General features: G+C 42.9%; 1 protein-coding gene across 4 annotated transcripts in view; it reads right to left on the bottom strand.

Moving 5' to 3' along the window:
- Positions 1-6,137: 6,137 nt before the first annotated feature.
- ITPR2 (inositol 1,4,5-trisphosphate receptor type 2) overlaps positions 6,138-25,187 on the bottom strand; it is a 360,382-nt gene continuing 341,332 nt past the window's right edge. For 3 of the 4 annotated variants that reach the window (XM_043538510.1, XM_037915324.2, XM_037915321.2), the window contains exons 56-57: positions 12,435-12,596; positions 6,138-10,439 (exon numbers count right to left, since the gene is read on the bottom strand). In XM_043538510.1, the coding sequence (XP_043394445.1) occupies positions 10,353-10,439; positions 12,435-12,596 (249 nt within the window). In that variant the 3' untranslated portion in view covers positions 6,138-10,352. Of the gene's footprint in view, positions 10,440-12,434; positions 14,635-25,187 lie in introns of those variants that run through there. The other variant, XM_037915330.2, reaches the window with a different exon arrangement.

Genomic DNA, 25,187 nt, shown 5'->3' with positions numbered 1-25,187 from the left:
TCAGGACTGAAAATACTTCATTTCAGAGTTGCTCTGGGTTCGGTGTCCTGAACCCCTCAGTGTAATTTTGCCCAAATGAACAAAATTAAGGGCTACTTGATGTAGGGTGACCAGATGTCCCAATTTTATAGGGACAGTCCTGATTTTGGGAGCTTTTCTTATATAGGCACCTATTACACCCCCACCCCTGTGCCAATTTTTTATACTTGCTATCTGGTCACCCTAACTTGATGCCATAGTACTTAGTAATATCTTTATACCTTTTGTAATTGACTGGAATTTCATAATCTCCTTCTTAAGAGCATTCAATGTATAGCTATTTAAATAAATTACACAAAGTTATGACAGCCTGCCTGAGACCGCAGTTTTCCTCTGCGAATCTAGCTCCAAGTGTAAGGTAGGTGTGAGGACGCTAAGCATTGCTATACTTAACTCTCAGGTGCCTAGAAAACCACTGGGATTCACAAAGCCTGAGTTGGGCACCTTGGTCCAGGAAGGAATGGAGGGAGATAGGTGACTTAGGGCTCACAAAAGCCAGCCAGGTGGCTCCCTGAGTAAGCTAGCCAATGAGGGATGCCAAGGAGAGAGCTGAGTCCTAAGCCCTGGTTCTTTCATGGAAATAGGTGCCTAAATCTGAGCTGCAGGGGGACACCTCCCTCTGCTTGGGATTCTCAGCTGCAAACCCTTCCTTGGAGTTAGGCTGCATTTGTTTTGTTTTGTTTTGCAGGGGCAGGGAGGACAACCTCCCTCAGCCTCCCCCCCCCCCCCCCCAGCTCAGTGTACTGGAGACTCACCTGAGATGTGGGAGACTCCCAGTTCAGGTCCCTTCTTTCCTCAGTGGGGTGGTGGAGGATTTGAACAGGGATATGCACCTCTCAGATGAGTACCCTCATCACTGATAGTCTCATGTGGGGCTCCCTCAGTCTCTTCTGTTGAAGCCGTTCTGCTGTGGCTATTTAAAGTATTGCTGGAAGAGGTGAACTCAACCCTGGGTCACCCACCTCCTGGCTGAGCGCTGTAACCACCAGCCTACAGAGTCGTTCTCGGGCTCTCTTTCTGGCCCAATGACTCTGGAGGGTGGACTTGAAGTGGGAGGTTGGGGTGTCTCCCACATCCCAGGTGAGTACCCAAACTACTGGGCTAGAAGTAAGGAGGGAGGTTTGTCCTCCTCGCACCCCTAAGCTGTCTTGTGTGAGCTCTCGTGCATGGCTTGGTCTGGTAAGTGGCCTCTGAAAATGCCGACTGGATTGGGCCTGCAAGCACGTTAGGCAGAGGGATGCCTATCTTCTCCCAGCTTGTACATGGCTGTGGGGCTTAGGTGCTCAGCTATCTAGAGGGAGGTGGCAGTGTGCGTGCTCGGAGTCAGAAACATAGACACCTTTTGGAACTCAAGCTCCGAGTGAGTTTAGGTGCCTACAGGGTTTGGTGGCCGCTGAGTGAGATTCACTAATTCCAATGCGACCTGATTCTGGGATTTAGGTGCCTAAAGTGACAGGGCTGGCTTCACAAAGGGATTTTTGAGCCTTCGTATCAAGCGTTGTTGGGAGCTAATGCATAACACACAGTTTGGGGGCCAGAAGGAAAAAAAATACTGGCTGGTGACTTGGGCCACAATCCTACAACTGGATCCACCTAGATGAAACTCACCCCCTCCCCCAATCTGCAAACAAAATCAATCCGATTCCAGTGGTGCTTCATGTAAGCAAGCAGTCTACCCTCCTTGATCCTGCAATTGGATCTGGGCCTAGGTTTGTCGGTCTGCTTCTCTTCCCAGTTTGAGTTTCTTCAAAATTTGCTTATCAGATCTTACTGAGACTTAAAAAACAAGCCAAGTCTGAAAATTGCTTGTAATGTGCTATAACATGCTGCATATAGCGCTTAAGAAATTCCTGTTTGTGACATATTGTATTAACTGGCAAATGGTTTATAATTGTAAATAGAGGGATTTTTATGGTGCAAGTGCAACCCACGTGCTTGCATTGCAGCATTTAGTGGTGTCAATAAGTGGAAAAACAGTGGGGGAGGATACATAATTTTTGCCTTTTGTTTTTGGGGGCTTGTTGGAGTTGGGTAGGGTGGTTGCAGGATGGGCCAGAATAATACAGAAATTGGATGTGGAAGGCACTAGGTGTGCTCTAGCTGTTCGAAGCCACTTAAGTGACTTCCATATGCCTAGCAGGACACACTTGGAGTTTCTCTTTTGAGAATGGAACCAAGGGGAGAGGGAGGAGTTGATAAAGAGGAGGAATCAGACTTAAAGAATCAGGTATGGCACAGCACAAGGACTAGAAGGGTTTGTTGTAAGGACTGTGGTCCTAGACTGTACTCCTTTCTTGAATTTAGAGTGCAGGATTCCTCTTTCAACTGCAGCAGCAGACTAGAACTTGCTGCGGGCTTTGCAAATTGCAGACTATCATTGCAAGGACTTGGGGGATGTTTGAAGGAAGCTGGGGGACTATCCCTTGTTTCCCAGACTTTAAGGAGCCTGCATGCCTCACAGAAAGCTTGGATACTTCTACAGAGCCTGAAAAGGGTAAATCACTCCTTTGGGGCTCTTCTTCAGGAGGAATCTATGTACATGCACATAATTATATTTTTGCATTTGAACTAGTGATGATAACAACAAGTACAAAACCTGGCAGGAGGAAGTATCCCCAAAAGTGCTGTGAAAATTGACAATAATTCTAACAGACAGTTGTTTCAAGGGTTGTAAGTACAGTTATGTATTCATGTATAGATTTAGTAAACATTTTCCTTTAGAGACTGTTTGCTCTCCTATCAGACTTTAAATCTGTATTATATATGTCCTCAAAAGACACTACTCTGGTCTGTATAACAGCAGAAAGATAAGCTGAGGTAAAGGAAGGGGAAAGAAATACTATACCTGATATTAGCATCTTGCCTTCCACAAACCTGTTGCTAGAATTCTTTGACAGTGTTAACAAGCACATGGATAAGGGTGATCCAGTTAATATAGTGCAGATGGATTTTAACAAAGCCTTTGACAAGGCCCTACCCCCAAAGGCTCTTAAGCAAAGTAAACAGTCATGGGATAAGAGGGAAGGTCCTCTCATGGTCAGTAACTGGTGAAAAGGAAACAAAGGGTAGGAATAAGTGCTCAGTTTTCAGAGTGCGGAGGGGTAAATAGTAGGGTCACCCAAGGATTTGTACTGGAACCACTGCTGTTCAATATATTCTTAAATGATCTGGAAAAGGGGTAAACAGTGAGGTGACAAAGTTTGCAGATTAACAAAATTATTCAAGATAGTTAAGTCCAAAGCTGACTCTGAAGACTTACAAAGGGATCTTGCAAAACTGGGTGATTGAATTTCATCTGCCGTTTTGTTGCCCAAAGTAAGGCACATTGGAAAACCTAATTAGCTGCTGCTATTCAAAGAGATTTTGACGTTATCATGGATCGCTCGATGTGCAGCAGCAGTCAAAAAAGCTAAAAGAATGTTAGGAACCATTAGGAGAGGGATAGATAAGACCGAAAATATCATAATGCCACTATATAAACCCATGTTATGCCCACACCTTGAATACCGCATGAGGTTCTGGTCCCCCCATCTCCAAAAAGATATTAGAATTGGCAAAAGCACTGAAAAGGGCAATAAAAATTACTAGGGGTATGAACCAGCTTCCATATGAGGAGGAATTAAAAAGACTGGGATTGGTCAGCTTAGAAAAGATGTCTTTGGGGCATACGATAGGGGTCTATAAAATCATGAATGTTGAATAAGGAAGTGTCCTTTGCCCCTTCACGTAACAAGCAGGGGTGACCCGACTGAAATGAACAGGCAGCAGGTTTAGAACATAAGGAAGTATTTCTTTACACAATGCACAGTCACCCTGTGCCAAGGGATTTGTGAAGGCCAAAAGTATAACTGGGTTCAGAAAAGAATCAGGTCCACCAGTGGCCAATAGCCAAGTGGTCAGGAATGAAACTCCATGCTCTGGGTGTCCCTAAACTGAAGCTGGGACTGGTTGACAGGACAGATCACTCAAAAATTGTCCTGTTCTGCTCTTTACCTCTGAGGCACCTGACACTGGCCACTGTTGGAAGACAGGATACTGGGCAAGATGGACCATTAGTCTGACCCAGTATGGCTGTTCTTATAAGTACATGATGGTGAGTGTCCTATCTTAACGCTAATATTCTTGACTGAGAAATCCTGGACAAATAATCTCAGTGTTGTGTTCTATATGTTCTGAGTGGTTGCTTTCCCAGTCTTAAAAGAGGGAGATGATAGAGTATTCTTCTGTGTAAAGAGAAAGGTAATAGTTGGCTGTTTGTAGCAACTTTGAAATTGCAAGTTTATAAAGACAAGGCACAAGACAAATTTCAACTTTCTCCTTGAAGACAGAAAAGTACAGTGTACAGATAGAATAGGCGAGTATGAAGTGATAACAGCATGCTTCTAATTTAAAATTCCTTGAGCTTGAATTTATTTAGCTGCTCATACCTATTTCAATAAATTTCATGAAGGAAGTATACAGAATGCTCAGTCTATGATTGTATGAAATCGGAATCATATGGTCAGTGGTTCTTATAGGCATTCTGGGAGGAAGAAAAGGTCAGTAGACCTAAAAATCTGTTTTCTTTACTTAAAAATAAAATTGGTTGCAGTCTGTAGAGGACAGACAGGCTGTTCCAAAGATGATATTCCAGCAACATAGCAACAATAACTGTAGAAGACAAGGAGCCAAACTCTTCCTTAAACCACACCTGGGCAAACGCACCGAAGAAGTCAGTGTGGCTGAAGTTGAGGAACTAATCTGCCCACAGTTGTGGATAGTGAACAAAATGGAGATCTTTTTAGGATCAACATTTATCAGAAACAGAAACCTAAAATTAATCTCCTAAACATATATCATCTGCCTAATTATTTCCCCCCCCCAGAAACCTTGAGTACCTATTGGCGCCTGTGTGGGCTTAGCCTAAAATTAATCTTTTTTTTAAAAAAATCTTATCCCAATTTAAGACTAATCTTCTAGGCCAACAGTTACTCTTATGACATCATTTATGAAAAAGCCTCATAAAGCAGTGTATCCTTTCTACAGAATTTTTAAATCATCCTTTAGACTAAGAGAGTTCTACACGTGCTTAAGCATTCTACAGGATATTTTCAAAATTACACAGAAGCCATCCAGTTTGTTAAATTTAAACTGGATTCATCCACGTTGTCTCGCTTTTCTGAGAGTGACTTTCTAAAACTAAGTCTGAAGCAAAATTGGTGTTTTCCTCAACATGCTCCAATACATCATCTCCTAACCCTTGACCACAGCTTCCATTCATACCAGTTCTCCAGCTCACAGAGGTGACTTCTTTGGCTGGTTGGTTTTTTTTTTTTTTTTTTTTTTTTTTTTGGCCTTTCTTTGATGGGGAGGAACAACCTGCTATTTTTCAATATGTTTCTTCAAACCTAAAACCTCTCCAACTGAAGAATCTCTATGGGATGCGGGTCTTTTTGGTAGATCACATTAGATTACTTCCACCAATCATTACTCTGAAGGGACCTTTAAACCACCTCCATGTGCACTGATTATTTGATGGGTGAATCTCCACAATAGACGTCTCGGGCAAGAAGAAGAGATGTCTGCAATGAATCTTCCTATGCATAACTAGGAAGTTCAGTTTGGAAATGCAATATATCTTCTAAAAATGTCAACTGTTTTTCAATGCTTATGAAAGGTGTCCGACTGTGATGTCCTCTATGTGTCTGATCCTGTGAGGTGCTGAGCATTTTCAATTCCTATTGACCTCAATAAGTGTTTTGATGGTGCTCAAGTTCTTGAATAGTTAAGCCCTGTATCCACAGGACAAGTATAGCAGAGAGGGCAGTGAAACCTTTTCCCTTCTGCTGAGCTAATGTGCCTTCATGCTCTAGAGCAGTGGTTCCCAAATTTGTTCCGCTCCTTGCGCAAGGAAAGCCCCTGGCGGGCCGGGCCAGTTTGTTTACCTGCCGCGTCCGCAGGTTCGGCCGATCGCGGCTCCCAGTGACTGTGGTTTGCTGCTCCAGGCCAATGGGAGCTGCTGGAAGCGGTGGATTAAAAATCCACTAGGGATTACTCTGATGGGCCACATGCCAAAGGTTGCTGACCCCGGGACTACACCATTACAGTACAGACACCCCAACTCTTCTAAGAAGATTTTAATTCAGCAACACACATTTGCACACGGCTCTGCAATGGAATATACAGAAACGAACATGTATAAAATGACAACTTTTAATAAAAAAAGTTAGTCAGCAGCAATGGACATACGTAGATTTTAATTGTCAAATAGTTTAGTTTTTCCCTCTAAGGCATTGATAGTTCATAGATGTTTATCGTTTCAATCAATTTGTATAAATATGTTTTTGATACTTGCATAGGAATAGGACATCTTGGCTTCATTAAACAAAGATATACATACAAATGTGTATAAAAGTGATTTTTTTCCCCCCACCCCATTATCTTTCATGAATTCATCAATGTGGGGTGGTTGTATTTTGAACCCTTAAAGGCCTGGAAATTGGTCCTGCAGTTGTTAATCGTGTAAGTGTCCCCTGTTGAAGTTAACGGGACTACTTGCCTGTATAAGGATTACTCATGTGAGTAAGGCCTGCAGTGATCTTCCAGCAGAAGTAGCAAGCATGTCAAACACAAGTGAAAGATATTTACAATCTGTGCAAGTAGCATTTTCTACTCTTATTGATTAAAGAGGTCTGTCTCAGAAGCAATAAACATCAGAAAGGCACTGTGGCAAACATTAGCTGGTGTCTATTACAACTTTTTTTTTTCTTTTCCTTTGCAGTTTTAGATCTCATGTAAACAGCAGTACTGTAATAGAGGAGTTCTTGTGAGGAAGGGAAATGTTAGTGGGGACTGAGGGAAGAGAGAGTTCTTGCAGCTTGGAACTGCAATAAGGAATTTAGTGCACAAATAAGTCTGTTCTCAAGTTTTCCAGCTCATACAGCAAAAACCTCCCTTCTCGTGCAATCATTTGGTTGGTTTTCTAACTGTAAACAAGTGCCAGCTACTTCCAGTATTATCCCACTCCCCCCCCCTCACTAATAACAATCATAAACGTGTTTTAGTTCCAATAAATGTTACTTTATATTGCTGAGGAGTATAAGAGGGAATTGATATTGAAATAGAGTTGACTACTTTACACAGTTTATCAAATCTAAAGTGAATTAAAAATGAATGGCTGGATTCTCTAACTTGTACCAGTCTTACAACTATAACTCCACTGACTTCATTATTTACATCAGGGAAAGTGAGAAGAGAAAAATCTGGCCTTATCTAAATTTTGGTTTCAGCCACTGATGTAGCTGCATCAGTGCAGCTGAAGTGATACCCTGAGGCCAGGTCTACACTACAGAACTTACAGCAGCATAGCTGTACGACCTCCCGTGTAGCTGCTCTATGCCGATGGGAGAGAGCTCTCCTGTCAACATAGTCAAACCACCCCCAGTGAGCAGCAGTAGCTATGTTAGCAGGAAAGCGTCTCCTGCTGACACAGCGCTGTCCACCAGCACTTCTGTTGGTTGGGAGGGTGTTTTGTGTTTTTCCCCACACCCCTGAGCGACATACGTTTCACTAACAAAAGTGCTAGTGTAGACATAGCCTAAGAGATCGTATGTCTACGCTTCAAATGCTACAGCGGCGCTGCTGCAGCGCTTCAATGTAGGCATTACCTCTGCCGACGGGAGAGGTTCTCCTGTCGGTGTAGGTAATCCACCTCCCTGAGAGGTGGTAGCTAGGTCAATGGAAGAATTCTTCCGTCGACCTAGCGCTGCCTAGATGGGGACTTACCATAGGTTGGCTTGAGAATGCTGCCCAGGGGTGTGGATCTTTCACATCCGTGACTGTGGTCGTTAAACTGACCTTATTTTCTAGTGTAGACCAGGCCTCAGTATGAATGCAATCCAGTGGTGTAAACCACAACTGACCCTGGTGCAGCTTATCTTGGTTTCAAGCAAGTCATGGTGTACACTGGTCCACTGTATCTACACTAGTTGTTTGCACCATGACAGCCATATTGGAGACTACAAACCCCAGTGTAGGTCTCCAGCATGTTACTTGTACAAGATAAGGATAGAGGTTCATTAGTTTTAATTAGTGAAGCCCAAATCATACTATTCCATGTTGAAAGCCCCTCAGAAGGGAAAAGAGGCTCCCCTCATGGAGCTTCTATTGCACACTCCTTAGGGTGAGGTGTTTGTGGCCTTATGGACAGATCATAAGGTTCAAAGTCCTAGCTGTATAGTCTGAGGATTTCTGAAGGTGGTAAACTTCACCCCTGTAGATCCTGCTCACTCATGTAGAGTGGCACACAATGGTACACATTTGTGTGTAACACGCACGTAGATGCCACTGCACACAGGCTAGGCTCAATTTGGGATGTGCATTTCTGACAGGGAAATACACAACTTGATCCTGGAAGTGTTTAGTGCCTCTCAGAATTAAGCCCATGTCAGGACCCATAGAGTGTCAAAGTGCTGAAGACATATACAGAGCTCCCTTTTTGTAAGTGAGGCCCTAAAATCTCCCTTTATCCCATGTGAAAGATATGGTTGTTACTGGAAGCCATATAAGGGTGTGGGGTGCATGTGTGTTTAGTTAGAGGAGAGAAACGTCCCATCTTTTCTTCCAGTCCTGCCAGTTCTCATCTGACTTGCTTTTATAACAGTAACATTTACCCTTTTTTAAAAAAATGAATACTGGAGCTAGTTAAAAACTGATCAAAATTTTTGACCAAAAAAGAAAAAGAAAATAAAAGGCTTTTTAATGAAACCTTCTGGAAAAATCCATTTCTGCTTTAAAAATGAAATTTTTTGGCTTTTCAGTGATTGAAAACCTTAAGTCTTTTGACATTCATTTTTGCTGAATTTCCCTTTTTTTTGCCCCCTGAAGTTTTTCATGGGCGGGGGGACAGAGAAATGATTTCCCAAGCAGCTCAAATGAATGCCTCTTTAAAACCCTTACTGATACCTGCTAAATACCCTGCTCTTAAAAATTAAAGGGGAGACTTTTCAAAGGCACAAAGGGCAGTTAGATCGTAACTCCTATTGATTTTTTCAAAGGGGTTTAAGTCCCCAACTCCCATTTGTACCTTGAAAACCGCCCCCTAAGTCTGAAAGTCTCTTGGCGTTTAACAAACGTTGTAATTTTCTCTTCAAACAGTTAGAATAAAATAGCTGAAAAGTGCACTCTTGCAGCTGGACACCACAGTCCTGTCTTGAGGGCCCAGTCCAACAAGATCATCTTCTACTGACGTCAATAGGAGTTCCAGGCCCGAAGGGCAAGCAGGAACTGATTTATAATCAAGGCAACGTTCCCACTGAAACTAGGACTGAGTAAAAGATAGCAGGATATGGCCCTGATTCACTTATGTCAAATAGTGCCTACGGTGTGTTTATGGAAGGTAATGACTCCATTACAATTCCTTCTAGGTAGTATTTTTTAAGCTTTTTACCAAAAAAGTCACCTCAATACAAATTTTAAAATACCTTTTGTTCTAAATCCTTTTTTGAGCTTGAATTTAAAACATGATTTAACATCATAATATGTGAAATCTCCACTTGCAGCTACATGAATAGAGAACATCTGACGCCAGGAGAAAAATCACTTTGTTGTCAGTGGTCTGTGCATTAATTCCAAGTTCCCACAGCTGTAAATCCATTGTGCTCCATGTCATAAATAAGAAATGGCATGATGACAGTTAAAATTCAAAAGAACTCCTGTTTCTCTTTGCCACTTTTTTTTAGTCTGAGTGTAGAGTTGATTTGCCTCTAACAGAAGTTAACTTGCAGTGATGTTATAACTGCTCCTGCTGCTGTATTTATGGTAATAATAATAATAAAAAAGTAAATGCAAGCAAATATAACAGATGTTGCTATCTGGTAAATAAAACAAGAAATAACTTCTATTGATTCTGAAGGAGGCTGTTGCATTTGTGCTGTTAAATTATTGCTCCTTCCCCATATCTTGGTTCTTCCATTACTTTGAGAAGAAATCTTAAATTGACTTCAAGAAGAGCCAAATACTGCCCGAACTTGCATTGTATACAGTTCCCATTGAAGCCAATTGAGTTGCAGAGAGTGTAAACCCAGCAGAGTTTAGCCTGTAGAATGAATACAGAAGAACTCCCTTGTATTTCTTGCATTCTAGGTTTTGGTCCCTTTCAGCCATGAAAAACCGTTACAAATTGTTCCCAGAGCTAAACCACTTAACATCTTGGCACTTGGTTGTTTTTAACTTTGCAACAATAGGCACTGTTCACTCCTCTCGATCTCAGCTTTTTATCCTGTAATCAAGCAGGAATACTGATGAAAGGCTAGTCACGGCTTCTCCCCATGGTATCAGTGTGGTGGCATGTGATGATTCACATGGGGTGTGTTTGATCCAAGAAAGCCCAGCCTCTGCTTATTTTTCCTTTGTTCTGTCATCTACGGTGGAAAGGGAGAGAAAGATGAGAGGGTTTTGACGATTATTTAGCAGCAGCACATGCACTCACAATGCAACAGCATGAGAAGGACGTTTTTGCCAAGTGCATATAAGCAAAATAACTGCAATTTTTTTTCATCCTTAAAAACTGAGTACAGGATTTCTTTGAAGTATGAGATTGTGTCATGCAAATAATGGACTTATATGTGCATGATGGGGGTGGGGGAACAGGTATAGGCTGTAACTTCAGAGAGTCGAACTAAAACAATTTCAACTAGTTTGCAGCTATTTCCGATACAAAGCTCGACTATATTTTGCAGTCACATTCTCTTGTAACAGGATTCCCCCTACCTGGCTGTTAGGTTTTCAAAATTCAATTTCTTGCTTACCTGTTCTCTAGTTGTGTTAATGGAATAAAAACTCTTTCCGGAACCGTATCTGTGCACCTACTCTAAGCTTTATTGAGTCAGGAATAAAACCTTTCTGAGACAAAAGTCCTGACCACGACCCAAGACAACATCTAGTTCTCTAAGCCTTGGTCTACACTAGGACTTTAGGTCGAATTTAGCAGCGTTAAATCGATGTAAACCTGCACTCGTCCACACGATGAAGCCCTTTATTTCGACTTAAAGGGCTCTTAAAATCGATTTCCTTACTCCACCCCTGACAAGTGGATTAGTGCTTAAATCGGCCTTGCCGGGTCGAATTTGGGATACTGTGGACACAATTCGACGGTATTGGCCTCCGGGAGCTATCCCAGAGTGCTCCATTGTGACTGCTCTGGACAGCACTCTCAACTCAGATGCACAATTGTCTGCCGTTGCTCTGACGCAGGGAGGGGTGACTGACGACACAGCTTACAGGGTTGGCTTACAGAGAGTTAAAATCAACAAAGGGGGTGGCTTTACATCAAGGAGTACTTCAGGCAGGACTTCACGGAGGGTTCCAATAAGAAATGGTGCACCTAAGTTATTGTTCTTATTGGAACAAGCAGGCTGGTCTGGCCTCTGATACATGGCTAGATTTACCTCGCTGCACCTTCTCTGTGAGTGACTGCAGTGTGACCTAGAGGAACGAGTCCCCTACACGGGGGAGGGGGGGTTTGCAAATGAGTACAAAACAAATCTGGTCTATTTCTTGTTTTGATCCACTCCATCTATCTTTTACATCTTTGGCTGGCAGCAGACGGTGCAGAAGGACTGCGTGCCATCCACATCTCATCGCTGCTTGGCAGAAGATGGTACAAGAGGACTGCTAGCAATCCGTATCGCCTGCCTGCTCACCATAAGATGGTTCAATAGGACTGACTGCAGGACTAAAGAGAATGACCTGGTCAAGTCACTCCAAATTTAGTCCCTGCACCCATGTCTGCCCAGGCACTCCTGATCGACCTCACAGAGGCAAGCAGGAGCACCTCGGACATGACGATGACGGCTACCAGTCCTATTGCACTGTCTGCTGCCACAAGGCAATGGGTTGCTGCAGCTGTGTAGCAATGCAGTACCGAGTCTGCCAGCACCCAGGAGACATACGGTGACAGTGAGCTGAGCGGGCTCAATGCTTGCCGTGGTATGGCGTCTGCACGGATAACTTAGGAAAAAAGGCGCAAAACAATTGTCTGCCCTTTCTTTCACGGAGGGAGGGAGGGAACGGGGGCCTAAGGATATGTACCCAGAACCACCCGCGACAATGTTTCAGCCCCATCAGGCATTGGGATCTCAACCCAGAATTCCAATGGGCAGCAGAGACTGCGGGAACTGTGGGATAGCTACCCACAGTGCAACACTCCGGAAGTTGACACTTGCCTCGGTAATGTGGAAGCACTCCGCCGAGTTAATGCACTTAGAGCATTTTTTGTGGGGACACGCACACTCGAATATATATAAAACCGATTTCTAAAAAACCGACTTCTATAAATTCGACCTAATTTCGTAGTGTAGACATACCCTAAGCATGTGTTCATATGTCAGTTTTCTACCCAGCTCAGAAACACTTACCTGTTCCTTGAGCTCAGCAAGCTGACTGGACAGTTGTTTTACAAGACTCATGGTTGTCTCCAACTTTTCTTGCAGGTTTCTAATTTCATTTTGCTCATTGTCGCCTTCACTGCTAACCAGGGACATGGCTCGCATTCGAGGGAACCAGTCCAAATTCTTCTCCTACATGTGAATATATTTTTAAAAAATGTTAATCTGGGTTTATCTAATGCTATTAGCCTGAAGCTCTAGAAAGAGAATCATTTGGGGTTCTACTGTGTTTGATGCACAGCAAGAGAGATTAAGAAACATTAAAACAGGAAATCACAATATTTTAATATTTTACACTATTAAATGTTTTCTGGCTAAAAAGAAACCAGCTAGGGCAAAATCCTGGCTGCACTGAGGTCACTGACAAAATTCCCATTGACTTCAGTGAGGCCAGATTTTTCATCCCAAGACAGAAACAGATATTGCCACCTTATCCTTGGAATCCAACCTTTATGTACACTCACAGTGTATAAATATAGACCAGTGCTCACCCTTAGGGTGGCACAGAAGAATGCTGGGAGTGGCGGGAGTGCCATGTGGTGGGGCCAGGGCCTGCCCCCACAGGGCGTGGGGAGGGCGCACCATGCTTCCAGCCCTGCTCCACCCCCAGCCTTCTCCTCCCCTAGTCCCGTTCAGCCCCAAATCCTGCTCCAGCTCCAGGCCCAGATCTGTCCCACTCCCACTCTGCTGCCAGACCAGTTCCAAACCCAGTGGCAGCTCCACTCCGCCTCCAGCCAGGCTTTGCCATCATTCCTTCTCTGCCCCCAGCTGCAGCCCCTCCCCCAAACCCAATTCTGCCCCCAGACCAAGCTCCTCTGCTGAGGGAAGCCTTGACTGTGCAGTAATGGAGGGGGAAGCGTGCAGACAGATTCTGTTACTGATAAGGGGGGTGCAACTGAAAAAGTTTGAAAACCACTGATCTAGACACAGTAAAAAAAATGTAATGAGTGGGATATGGAAGATGGAGTGGAGTAGCATAAAGGATATTTTTGAGCATTCATTTGGGATGGCTACACTGTTCTTGACCATGCATGCAGGATATAATGGATATATGGGGGGCGGGGAGGAGAGAATACTGCCCTGTGTGGGGAATGGGAAGAGGAGCCAAGAAGTCCTGCAGTTTCAGAGCAGGATTACAATCTAGTGTTCCTTAAATGGGAAAATGGTTCCCATGTCTGGTGGTAAGTTACATCACAGGGGCTCTGTCTTCCACACAGAAGTAGGTTAGATCAAAGCCGTACCTTTTGGCAGCACTTAAGTGTAGTGGGATGCATGTGGCACCTTTTTAACGGACAAGATGTGCTTAGAGCATGTACCTTCTAGGCTCCCATTATACCCTAGGGACCCTCCACCCACCTAGATCTATTTCCCCAGACAGATGAGGGTTACATACTCTGGAGCCTAACCCAACCCAAGGTGCTCTGGAGCCCAGAGTTGTCCTAATATTGTTAGGTTTTGCTCTTTGAAGAACATGCGGGCAAAGGGGAATGTAGCCATAGACTGCTAATCTACTTTTATTTTGGCTGCACCATGAAAATCTAAAAGTAAACTTGAAACCCCCAGGGGGTTTTCTCTACTTAATCTGAGGTTTCAAATAAATTTCTGTCCAGCTGTTCCTGGTCCTGTCACACTAAAACGACACAATGCAAAGGGGGTTAAACTGTGCAGCTTCATTACATTTTGCAGTACATAGCTGTCAGTCACATATGCTTGTGAAATGCGGCCTTCCCTAGTCCCGTGCTTTGAAAACATATAGGGATCTCAGGATGATTTTTACAATTCACTTTTCTGTGGGTGATCATTCAAATCAAAATCTTATTTCACCAGCTTTGTTGGTGAATTTTAATTGAACACAGATTGCATGGTATTTTCTGTTCCATGATTCTGGCATATACAAGATTAACATTAATTTTCCATGAATATTCTAGTATTCAAAGAACTTCACTGAAAGGACAGCCTTGCACTTAAAGTCAAGCTTATGTGAAAGTGCACTGCTGGACTGGTGCCTATCTTTGCCAACACATCTGTCCATAAACTCACCTGACAGAATATTTGCAGAATACAAATTCAAAAGTGGTGCAACAAATATCATTGAAGCTACTGCCTTTTGGATTGGAATATTCCTGGAAAACTGTCATTTTTATCTGTTAGTGTCTCTCGCTTGAAGAATCTGAGATTACAAAACACAATGGTGCATTATCGTAGAAGGCAGCAAATAGCTGTGGTACCTACTCCCTTTTGCTAAGGCTGAGCATCAAGGTAAACTTTCTTGACCAAGATTGGCAGGATGGGAGTCATTTCAGACTTGTTGCTCTTGTACTGCTGAGCATTGATGTCAGTGTTGTGAAATGCCCATTGTTCTTCCTATTCTCTGCTTCTCCAGAATACAATGCTTTGTTTGGTCTTTTTTTTTTTTTTTTAAGTGGCTGTTGGGTTTGTTTTAGGGCAGTTTTTCTTTCCCCCATGTTTTTTAACCTATACAGCACTGAAACAGTCACAGGAACGTGATATATATTTGAAATAATTTTTGGTGCTGGAAATGTTATGGTATAATTTCAGTCTGCCTGTTCTATGCCCTCATGCCAACTTACTCCCCCACCCTCTGAATAGAGGACTTGTGGGGGGGGGGAGGGAAGGGAGGTGGGGCTGGAGTACATGGCACTCTGCATTAGCTGAAGAATGGACAGTGGTCCCTATGGGTCCTTTACTGCTGGCATCATTTAGAGCAGCTCTAAATCACTTCAGCTCCAGGATCAGTGAAAGTGGACTACAAGCCCCTCCTCTTCTCAGCTTTGCTTCTACAGAGTGCCAGCCCTGGCTAGTAAAGCTGTGAAAAACTCTTAACAAAACCCATTTCATCTGGGCTGTGGCTTTAATTACAAACCAGGAGACTTGGACAAAGTCAAGCCAAAAGACTGGTTGAGGACCAAGAGCTTGGACTGTTTTGAGAGGACCTGAGCCAGCTGATGCATTTGCATGGAAAAGTGACCCTGTGAAGTGAAAGTGTTGACTTTTGCATAGAACTTCCTGGCAGCCCAAGAAGTGATGAGTCAAACAACTGAACACAGGTCTCTCATTTGGCAGTTCAGAGCTCTATCTACAGAGCAGGCAGAATATTGCTCTTTGGCTGCTGACCACACACAGAGGCTAACGTTACCCCATCCACAGTATAGTCAAACTGTGCATTTTTGTATCACAAAACTTTAAGTGGATTTGGAATTCATCAGAACAGTAGGAAATACATTCTGTTCCACCAGTCATTTATAAATATATGCTTTGAATAGGCTGAATCTCATAACACATACAGTTATTAAATTCCCTTGCTGAATTGTTTACTTCTGTTGGTCAATATTAACTCACTTTCTCAATGCACTGTGAATTGCAAAGTTCTATCACAAGATAGTGTGGAAAGACAGTCCAGGGCATGGATGCTGCCTTATTCTGTGATGCTATAGTGCTCCTTACTGACAGCACTTGCTAATGGAGACTAAATAATGCATCACACAACTCTAGAAGATTTCAAAATGCAAATTGGAGCGGTTTCTTTGCAGACAGGATTTATAGTGAAATTTCCACGCAATTGCTGGAAGACTGGCACACTGACTGCTTATCTGCATTGGAGTTATTTTTACCTTCAGTTGATTGCTTGCCAGCTAACTTGAGTTAATTTTTTTTTTTTTTTTTGTAAAGGCTAGATTGAATGCTACTCCCTGACATTTGCTCTGGGACATCAATGTTTCTGGAGCTCAGCCTAGGGTTCACCTTGACCACCTAACACATGTTAAAACTACAACTTTGCCCTGTCTACACTAGGAGTGAAATCTAATAGACTTGAATGGGGGCAAGATTTCATCCTAGGACTTTAAAACTAGTATCTATCATGCTTTAGCTATCACTTAGTTTAAAAAATACCTCTCTCCTTCGTATGGACAAGCTCTATAGGCCATATCTACATAGCCTTTTCTTCAGTTTAACAGATTGCCAGTTAACATGTCTGTAACAGCTAGTGGGGAAACACTGCAAACATGTGTTCCAGGCTACAAATGTTTGTGCTTTAGCTTAGGGCTCAGCTTATGATTGGCAACAAATTAACTTGAGATAAAGTACAGTGTAGGCAAACTCTGAGAGAGTAAACTATATGGCTGGAAAGTCTGAACCATCTGTATCTGGCTGGGTAGCAGAGGAACAACTTAAGAATTTAAACACAGTTTCTTAAACAGGGCTGAATTCAAGCCAGGTTTCTGCCAGTGTTTTACCACTTGCATTGTGCTCGGGCCTAGGAGATCCAATCATGGACCTGTACAAACAATGAAAAGCTTATGTGCCCTAGGGGAGCAGGGCCCATGTAAGAGTGTGTGCGCGCATGTGCGCCCAGGTGCTGGGATCCTGGGGTGGAATGTCAGCCAGGCGGGAAGGCTGCTGGGGCAGAAAGTATCTGCAACCTCGCTCCATCAGTTGTTCAGCTCAGCTGACGAAAGCTGGTGGTGCTATCCAAAGAGGCTGTGCACAAGCAGGACAGATACTTGATACGGTGAGTCAGTAGCTCTTCTCCCCACCTCTCCCAGCAGCGCTTCGACAGACATTACTGCTGCCCTGTCTTGCTGAATCCTTCAGTGGGATGGAGGCACGCTGCTTGCTGGGACTACAGATTTTGACACATACCCATGAGGCTCTGTAGTGTTTGGAGGCATTGCTACTTGCCTTGCTTGAGACACCTCCAGCCCTTTCCCTTCGAGGAAATGTATTCAGAAGAAGCTCTGCACATCTGCCCTCATGAAGCTTTCTATACATTTTTCTCCCTCCTGTGGCTTACTCGGTGGAAATAGAGTTGGGGCCTTGGTCCTCACGTAGGGAAAACTTTGGCTTTTTTTTTTTTTTCTTCAATAGGAGAAAAGACTGCAAGGATTTAACAAAGCATAGAAACTCTGGGCAAAGTCTTTACTAAACCATCCCTCTGTGCAGCCAACTGGCTTCAGCTGAGCTCTCCCGCTGAGCTAAGTCGATGTCTCCTGAGGACCTGGAGGGAGAGATCTCTGGTGTAGTGAGATAGAGGAGAGAGAGAGATCACCAGCAACCAGCAGGAAAGACTGGGCTGAGCTTTTTAAAAACTAGAGAACAGTGAGAGAAAATAGGCCAATGCATAGGACAGGGGGAAACTAGAAAAATGAAGCCAGTTTAATGGGTGTTTTCTGACTGCCTTAAACACAAGCTTGGAGTGCCATGTCAGTCACGTGTGATATGCCTTTTATTGCACTGATGTGCATGGAAAGCAGGTGGCATGGTTCTTAGCTTTTCCCAGACCATGATCCCAAGTTAAAACAAAAAGCTGAGACCCTCTCCACCCATCTAGCTAGAGAGGGAAAGTGGTTGTGGCTGATTTGTGGGCATAACCTACACCCTTCGGTTATGCCCACAGTCTAGTGGTTAGAGTGTTACACTTGGAAATTGGCTCTAAGGTTCTAATGCTACTTGTTTCAGCATCCTGGACAAGTCATGTATCAACCCATTTTACAAAGGGTTATTTATTTACTTCCTAGAGCTGAAGTGTTTTGAGAGCCTCAGACAAAGACTTGACTGACCTCTGAACTTATCTAGCAACAACTTATTTCCAGTAGAGTCTGAGAAGTGTTGTTACCATTATGCAAGGCACTGGTGAGACCTCACTGGAAATACTGTGTGTACTTCTAGTCTCCCATGTTTAAGAAGGATGAATTCAAACTGGAACAGGTACAGAGAAGGGCTACTAGGATGATCCGAGAAATGGAAAACTTGTCTTATGAGAGGAGACTCAAAGAGCTTGGCTTGTTTAGCCTAACCAAAAAAAAAAAAAAAAGCCTGAAGGGAGATATGATTGCTGTCTATAAATACACCACGGGATAAATACCAGGGAGGGAGAGGAATTATTTAAGTTAAGTGCCAATGTGGACACAAGAACAAATGGATATAAACTGGCCATCAACAAGTTTAGTCTTGAAATTAGGGGAAGGTTTCCAACCATCAGAGGAGTGAAGTTCTGGAACAGCCTTCCAAGGGGAGCAGTGGGGGGGAGAGGGGGGCCCTAACTGTTTTCAAGACTGAGCTTGATAAGTTGTATTGAGGGAATGGTATGAGGAGACTCCCTACAATTGCATCTGTGACTGCTAGCAGCAAATATCTCCAATGGCCAGTGATGGGACGCTCTGAGTTACTACAGAGAATTCTTTCTCAGGTGTCTGGCTGGTGGACCTTGCACACATGCTCCGGTCTAACTGATCACCATAGTTATCGTCAGGAACGAATTTATTCCCAGGGTCAGATTGGAAGAGACTCTGGGGTTTTTTTGCCTTCCTTTGCAGCATGGGGCATGGATCACTTACAGATTTAAACTAGTGTAAATGGTGGATTCTCTGTACCTTGATGTCTTTAAATCATGATTTGAGGACTTCAGTAACTAAGTCAGAGCTTATGGGTCTATTACAGGAGTGAGTAGGTGACGTTCTGTGGCCTGCAACATGCACGTCAGACCTAGATGATCATGGTGGTCCCTTCTGGCTTTAAAGTCTGTGAGGTCTATTACAGTAGTCTTTGTAATGTTCGCTACATATTAGTCAGGTATGCCGCATTGCTGTGTTCTAAGTATTCCACTGTTTTGGGGCATACTAATTAGTGGATGTTGAAGGGGCATTATGATGCTGTATGGGCAAAGCCTCTTACAGCTTTAGGTACACAATCCTTTCCTGCCTCTAACATTACACAGTCATAAACAACTCTCCAGTTCTGTACTCTTGTGGTGAAATCCTGGCTTCACTGAAGTAAGTGGGGCCAGGATTTCACCCTGGGTCTGTCTATATGATCAGAACCATTATTAGGATATACTGCTGGGGAATAATCCATCTGGATCCATCAGGTGTGTCTCAGCATGAACACAAACTTCAGGCAGTGCTGGTTTCAGTTAGACGATGATCTATATCCAAAGCGTAGATCTGCAAGTCCCTTTCACACCTAGATTCTTATAGCACACGGCTTTGCTCAAATTCCCAGGCAGGTTTAAGGGCAAGATATGGTCCTAAAATCTCTAGTTATAGAGCTCCCACAGCCAGTGTAGAAAAAAGGAGTTTAAATCTTCAAACTGTCTTGTGCATTATGACATAGTGCTATAACCGTTTTGTGATTTAATCACAGTCAATAATAATTTGGCTCAGTGCATGATTCAGCTAATCCATCATTTGATAAACATTCACCCTAAACTACACCCAAAATAGCTTTCTACAAATCCTGTTTGACACTTTAATGTTAAGACTGTATTTGATAAGCAATCTTCCCTTTGTAATATAGAGAAGAGAATTCCAAACTGTTAAGCATCTATATGCTCTGAGAATGATAACTCAAGGAAAATTAAACTCAGCAATTACAGATAAATCTTTATACAGTAAGAACACTAATGGCTGGAGCTACCACTGTGCTGATCCATTCCATATCTTCACAGCATGGGCGTGGGGGAGAGAAAACAATAGAAATATTTTTGCCACGAGAGAGAGGTTGCAATCGACACCTAGAATTGCAGTCTGCTTTACTAACTTCACTTGATTAAATATTTGTTTATGGACTATAGTAGAGTATAGCCTTGATTCCAAAATACCAGATGCACTGCATGACTGTTATCCAGGCATTTCAATGTGGTGTTGAGTGACTTTGTGCATATGTGTGTGGCAGAAAAAGAGGTGTGGTTTATTTTTTTTTAAGCATACAATAGCCTAGATTTTCAAAAATGATTTTTGGATGCCTCTGTTTTTGGCCCAACTTGACATCTTAACAGGCCTAGATTTTCCAAGGGAAGGTGCCCAGCAATTCCTGAAAATTAGGCCCCTTTAAGGTTGGGGCACCCAAAATCACTTTTGACAATCTTGGCCATCGTGTGCGGTATTAATCATATTTAGTACAATTGAATACAGTATTTCCCTCCCACAGCTGTATTAAGCTAGAACTTTTCTGTTTACTCTCCTCTGCATGTGGACTGCTCCAGCTACTGTGCTTTGTTGTTTGCTCTAACCAACCCTGCATTCTTGCTACTTGTCTAATTACTAGCTGCCCTCGTCTCCAGCTATGGGCCAAATCATCCTTGCTGCCGCTGTGAGTGGAAGGTAAGAAGTCAGTAGCTCTGCATGGGGCTGTGGAAGAAGAGGGCACCCCCCCCTATTCACTGTTCACACTACTTCTTGACCCTGTGGAAGCCCCTGTATAGGTGCTACTCAAAGTTGAGGATCTGCAGGTTGGGAAAGAATGAGCTGGGGGCTGTGCCAGGAGACTAGCCACTCCCAACAGCATTGTTCCCCCTTTAATTCCCTGCCCGAGTTAGGGTATGTCTACACTGCTACTCCTTATGGTGGTGCGTAGAGTACGTACACCACATGCCCCCCAGCACAGGTATAAAGAACAACGTAGACAGGCAAGTAAAGATGTGGTATGAACCCTGTGTGGCTCTCTCCATGTCTAACCTGCTATCCTTAGCAGTATAATGTCCTGCTAAGTCCCGGCTGCTGGAGCCTTTCCTGGCAGCAGGGAGAGGCAGTGGGGAAAGGCTCCAGCAGCCTTTCACTGACACGTGTAGCTACGCAACGTAGTGTGGACACAGTCTGCTTTTTACTACAGCATGTAGCTATGCATACTCTGTGCCGCGGCCAGTGGCGTGCAGGGTGGACGTACTTAAGGAGGTTTCCTGCCAATGCTCTTACACCATATGTCCCGCTACTATCCTCGTGATGGGGGTGGTGGTCCAGGACAGAAGTGGTGCTAGAATCCATGGCACTGTGGCTTTGTCTGAGCTCTGCTGCAATGGAGGCTGGGAGGAAGTGCAGAGGCATAAAGCCTCTGTGAAAATGGGTATTCCCTTCCCCTCCCAGAAAGGAAATTTTAGTGCAAACTTCTGGGTTTTCTAGTCCCTCTGCATTTGGTTTAACTTCATAGGGGATACTGTGGTTCTGTGTTACAGTATTTTTATCATCTTCATCCACTGCCTCAAGAGAGCTGTGACTGATGCTTATGCATTATGAATAAAATCTGCTTCACCCTCCTCTCCCACCCTCTGTCTATTCTTGCCTCTTGTCATGATCCTAAACTCTCTGATCCAGGGCCTACCTTAATGACCTGTTTATACAGCACCTAGCACAGTGGGGCCATGACCCTTGACTAGGCTACTGTACTGCTACTAATCACAATCACATGAGGCAGTGGCTTTGCTGAATCTATCCACTCCCTTTGTGTGCAAACATTTTGTCATTAATTATGCACCACTTTGAAATACCCTGTCCTCCTCCTCAGTGCACACACCTCTACTCCTTGCATCTGAGGCGAGCTCTACAGACAGGCTTTTTACTGGTATAATTAACTCAGTTAAGGGTGTAACTTCTTGCTAAAGTAGTTATGCCACTACAACAATTCCTTAATGGCTTGGATAGTGGAGTGAAGATGTGTTTGTTTATAAAATTTGCCAGGTGACACAAAGCTGGGAGGACTTGCTAGCACTTTGGAGGATAGGATTAGAATTCCAAACGATCTTGACAAATTGGTCTGAAATCAACACGATGAAAATAGGAAGGAAAAATCAAATGCACAAAATGGGCATCAACTGGCTGGTGGCGGTAGTACTGCTGGAAAGAATCTGGGGGTTACCGTTGATCATGAATTTAAAACATAAGCAAACACCATGATGCAGTTGTGAAAAAGACTAATATCCTTCTGGGCTGTATTAAGAGGAGTATCCTATGTAAGTCGCAGGAGGTAACTGTCCCCCTCTATTGGGCACTGGCGAGGCCTCAGCTGGAGCCCTGTGTCCAGTTCTGTGCACCACACTTCTAGAAAGCAGCCAAAAGCGATGAAGGGTTTAGAAAACCTGACCTATAAGGCAATAAAAGAAAGTGGAAATGTTTAGTCTTCAGAAAAGACAACTGAGGGGGGGACCTGATAAACAGCCTTGAAATGTTAGGGGCTATTTACAAAGAGGACTGGGATCAATTGTTCTCCATGTCCACTGAAGGTAGGATGAGTAATGGGCTTAATCTGCAGCAAAGGAGATTTAGGTTAGATATTAGGAAAAACTTTCCAACTCTAAGGATAGTTAAGCTCTGGAACTGGCTTCCAAGGGAGGCTGTGGAATCCCTACCACTGGAAGCTTTTGGCAAGTGGTTGTCCAACCTGTTCTTAAGGAGGCCTAGGGTTACTTGGTCCTTGATGATTTCTCAAGCTCCCTTCCAGCCCTACATTTGTATAATTCTAACCCTTAGTGTGGATGCAGTTATAGTGGTATTGCTTATTCCCCATCCTGTATGGGAATAGCTGTACTGGTATAAATATGCTCATACTGCATCCAGCAGGGTTGGGGGAAGTACAGCTTTAACTATATTGGTGTAGTTTTGGCAGCATAATTTATGTACAGAGAAGGCCCAAGTTCTTTCCAGACTCCCTTCCCTTTCCATCTTCTTACATCCTCCTCCTTCCTCTGGTGCATCTCCACAGAGTTCATTTCTCACTCCTCTGCTGTTTCTATTTCTCTGTCTTATCTCTACCTTACACCTGAGGATTGATCACCTGTACATATTTTCATAGCTCCCAATGACATCCTCTCAACATAGATTTTGGCACTTAATAATTGCTGCTTCTTTTAAATTCCCAAAGTTACTAGTAGATGTGACACATACATTTACTTTGCACCTATCTACAGTTTTGTCAGGCATGGGTAGTGGCTATGTTTTGAGAGAAACACTTTGGATTAGAGTTAACTAAATTATTCTAAAATAATCCCTGGCTTTTATACACTAAGCAACAACATCTGGTCTAGACAGTAGATGATAAATGTTCTTGGGTTTTTAAAACAGATGTTGGTACAAAACACAATGGTAAATCATAGCCTGTATGTAGATATAGTAAATTTCTGCTTAATAGTAACAGTCTAATACATCTGAAACTGAAATGCATCTTTAGCTCTCACTTTACTCACATCGATGTGCCTTCAATATTCTGGCATTAAATGCATGTATCCTTAAATTCAGAGCTTTTTAATGTACCATGCATATGATTCACCTTAATTTCAACTTCCTCACCAGAAAGAGGAAGAACAGGTAATGTGATGTGAATCACTGTGGAAAAGTACATAGGGCTCTCTAATTGTCCTTTACAACTCAACTTGGTCCTGTTGTTAAATCATGTAGGTTTAATTTGTTAACTTCATTCCCCTCCACCCACTTCCAGCAGAATGTTTTAGTGAATACATTGGTTGGTTGGATTGACTCCTATTGTATATTTCTGCTTGGGCCATTTCTTGCTATTCACACATTAACAAATTATCTGTACTAGTGTACTCAATATCCTACTTTAAAAAAAAAAAATCATTGACTTGGCATTGATGCAAGGTGCCAAAATGAGAAGACCGTAGACACAATTCAAACTTTCTCAGCTTTTGTGTAGGTAACTGCCATGCAAGCATTCTGTATGCTACCCTTCTAATAGGTTTCTCCTGGGCCCTGGAAAGATCACCAAGGTAGTCTCTGTATACATTCATTCAGTCCTTGGCCTCTCTGCAGGAAGTGCCAAAAACATTTGCCAGCTAGTGTCAGTGGAAGTACTGGTTTGGTATAGTTGAACAAAGATCAGGTATGAAATCTTGCTGCTATTCACTATCGTACAAAAAGTTTTGAGTAAATCTTTTGGTTTCATACTTGTTTGCATATATATATTCTTTACACTTAACCTTAATTCTCTTGCCCAGTCAGTTTGCATTTTAAAGATGAAAACAGAGTACTTGTAGCCTCAGTTTGGTGTAGCAGAGTCTCTAGGTAATTTAAAAACACAGCTGAAGACTTTTCTGTTGGATACTTCCGGCCTGACTCTGTTCTCAGTTGCACAGGTTATATCTCAATTTGGAATAATTCCATTCCAGTATAATTCCCTTAACTGCAATGGCATTATTCCAAATTGAGATACTCCTAAACACTGTTTAAAATCTGGATCTGAATTTTGGGCTTTGGGCCCATTTTGACATGGATACTTAGTGCATTATCAAATTTAAAATACAACACTTTTTTTAACTCTATTGATTACAGAACTATAATATTTTTTAAAATACTCATCATACATAGATATTCTAGCCTAACCACTCAAAGCAGAGAAGAAAATCCTGTGTTTACTTCAAACCTGATGGTTTGAAAGTGACACCAAGCAACATGACAAACTTTAAGTCAAGCTGGGTCAAATTTTCAAATGTGCAGGCCACTGGCCCATGTAGATTTTGTGCATTCATTTGCTGTATCCACAGGTCCCTGCACACAAATGAAGGCCAAATAGAGGTACCTTTGATGGTTTTGCCTAATATGCCTGCATTGAAGGCAGATCCTGCAAGGCACTGGGTGTTTTCCTGTGACGTACCAAGCATCATCTACCGCACTAACTTCGGGAGGTGCTCAGAAACTAGAAAAAGTTTGTCTTCAGTTTAAAATATCTACTCACTCAAATCTTGAATGATGTTCTATTTTAGATGTTGTAAACATAGATCAATAAAAGAAAAACAAGTTACCTTGTGAATCTTTAGCAGCTGATACTGTTGTTTAGCTCTTTTTCTGCAAACATAGGATATTTGAACTGTCTGCTGCCCAGTTCTGTTTCAAAAATTATCAATATTGAAATAGTTCTATACTGTACAATCTAGTCACATTTCCATGTTGAGAACAACCACCTGTTTAGTTTCACGTACGC

This window comes from Chelonia mydas, chromosome 1, assembly GCF_015237465.2.
Source record: "Chelonia mydas isolate rCheMyd1 chromosome 1, rCheMyd1.pri.v2, whole genome shotgun sequence".
In the NCBI taxonomy this organism is placed as follows: Eukaryota; Metazoa; Chordata; order Testudines; family Cheloniidae; genus Chelonia; species Chelonia mydas.
Note: the sequence above shows the minus strand (reverse complement) of the source record. Positions and strands in the feature narration are given on the sequence as shown.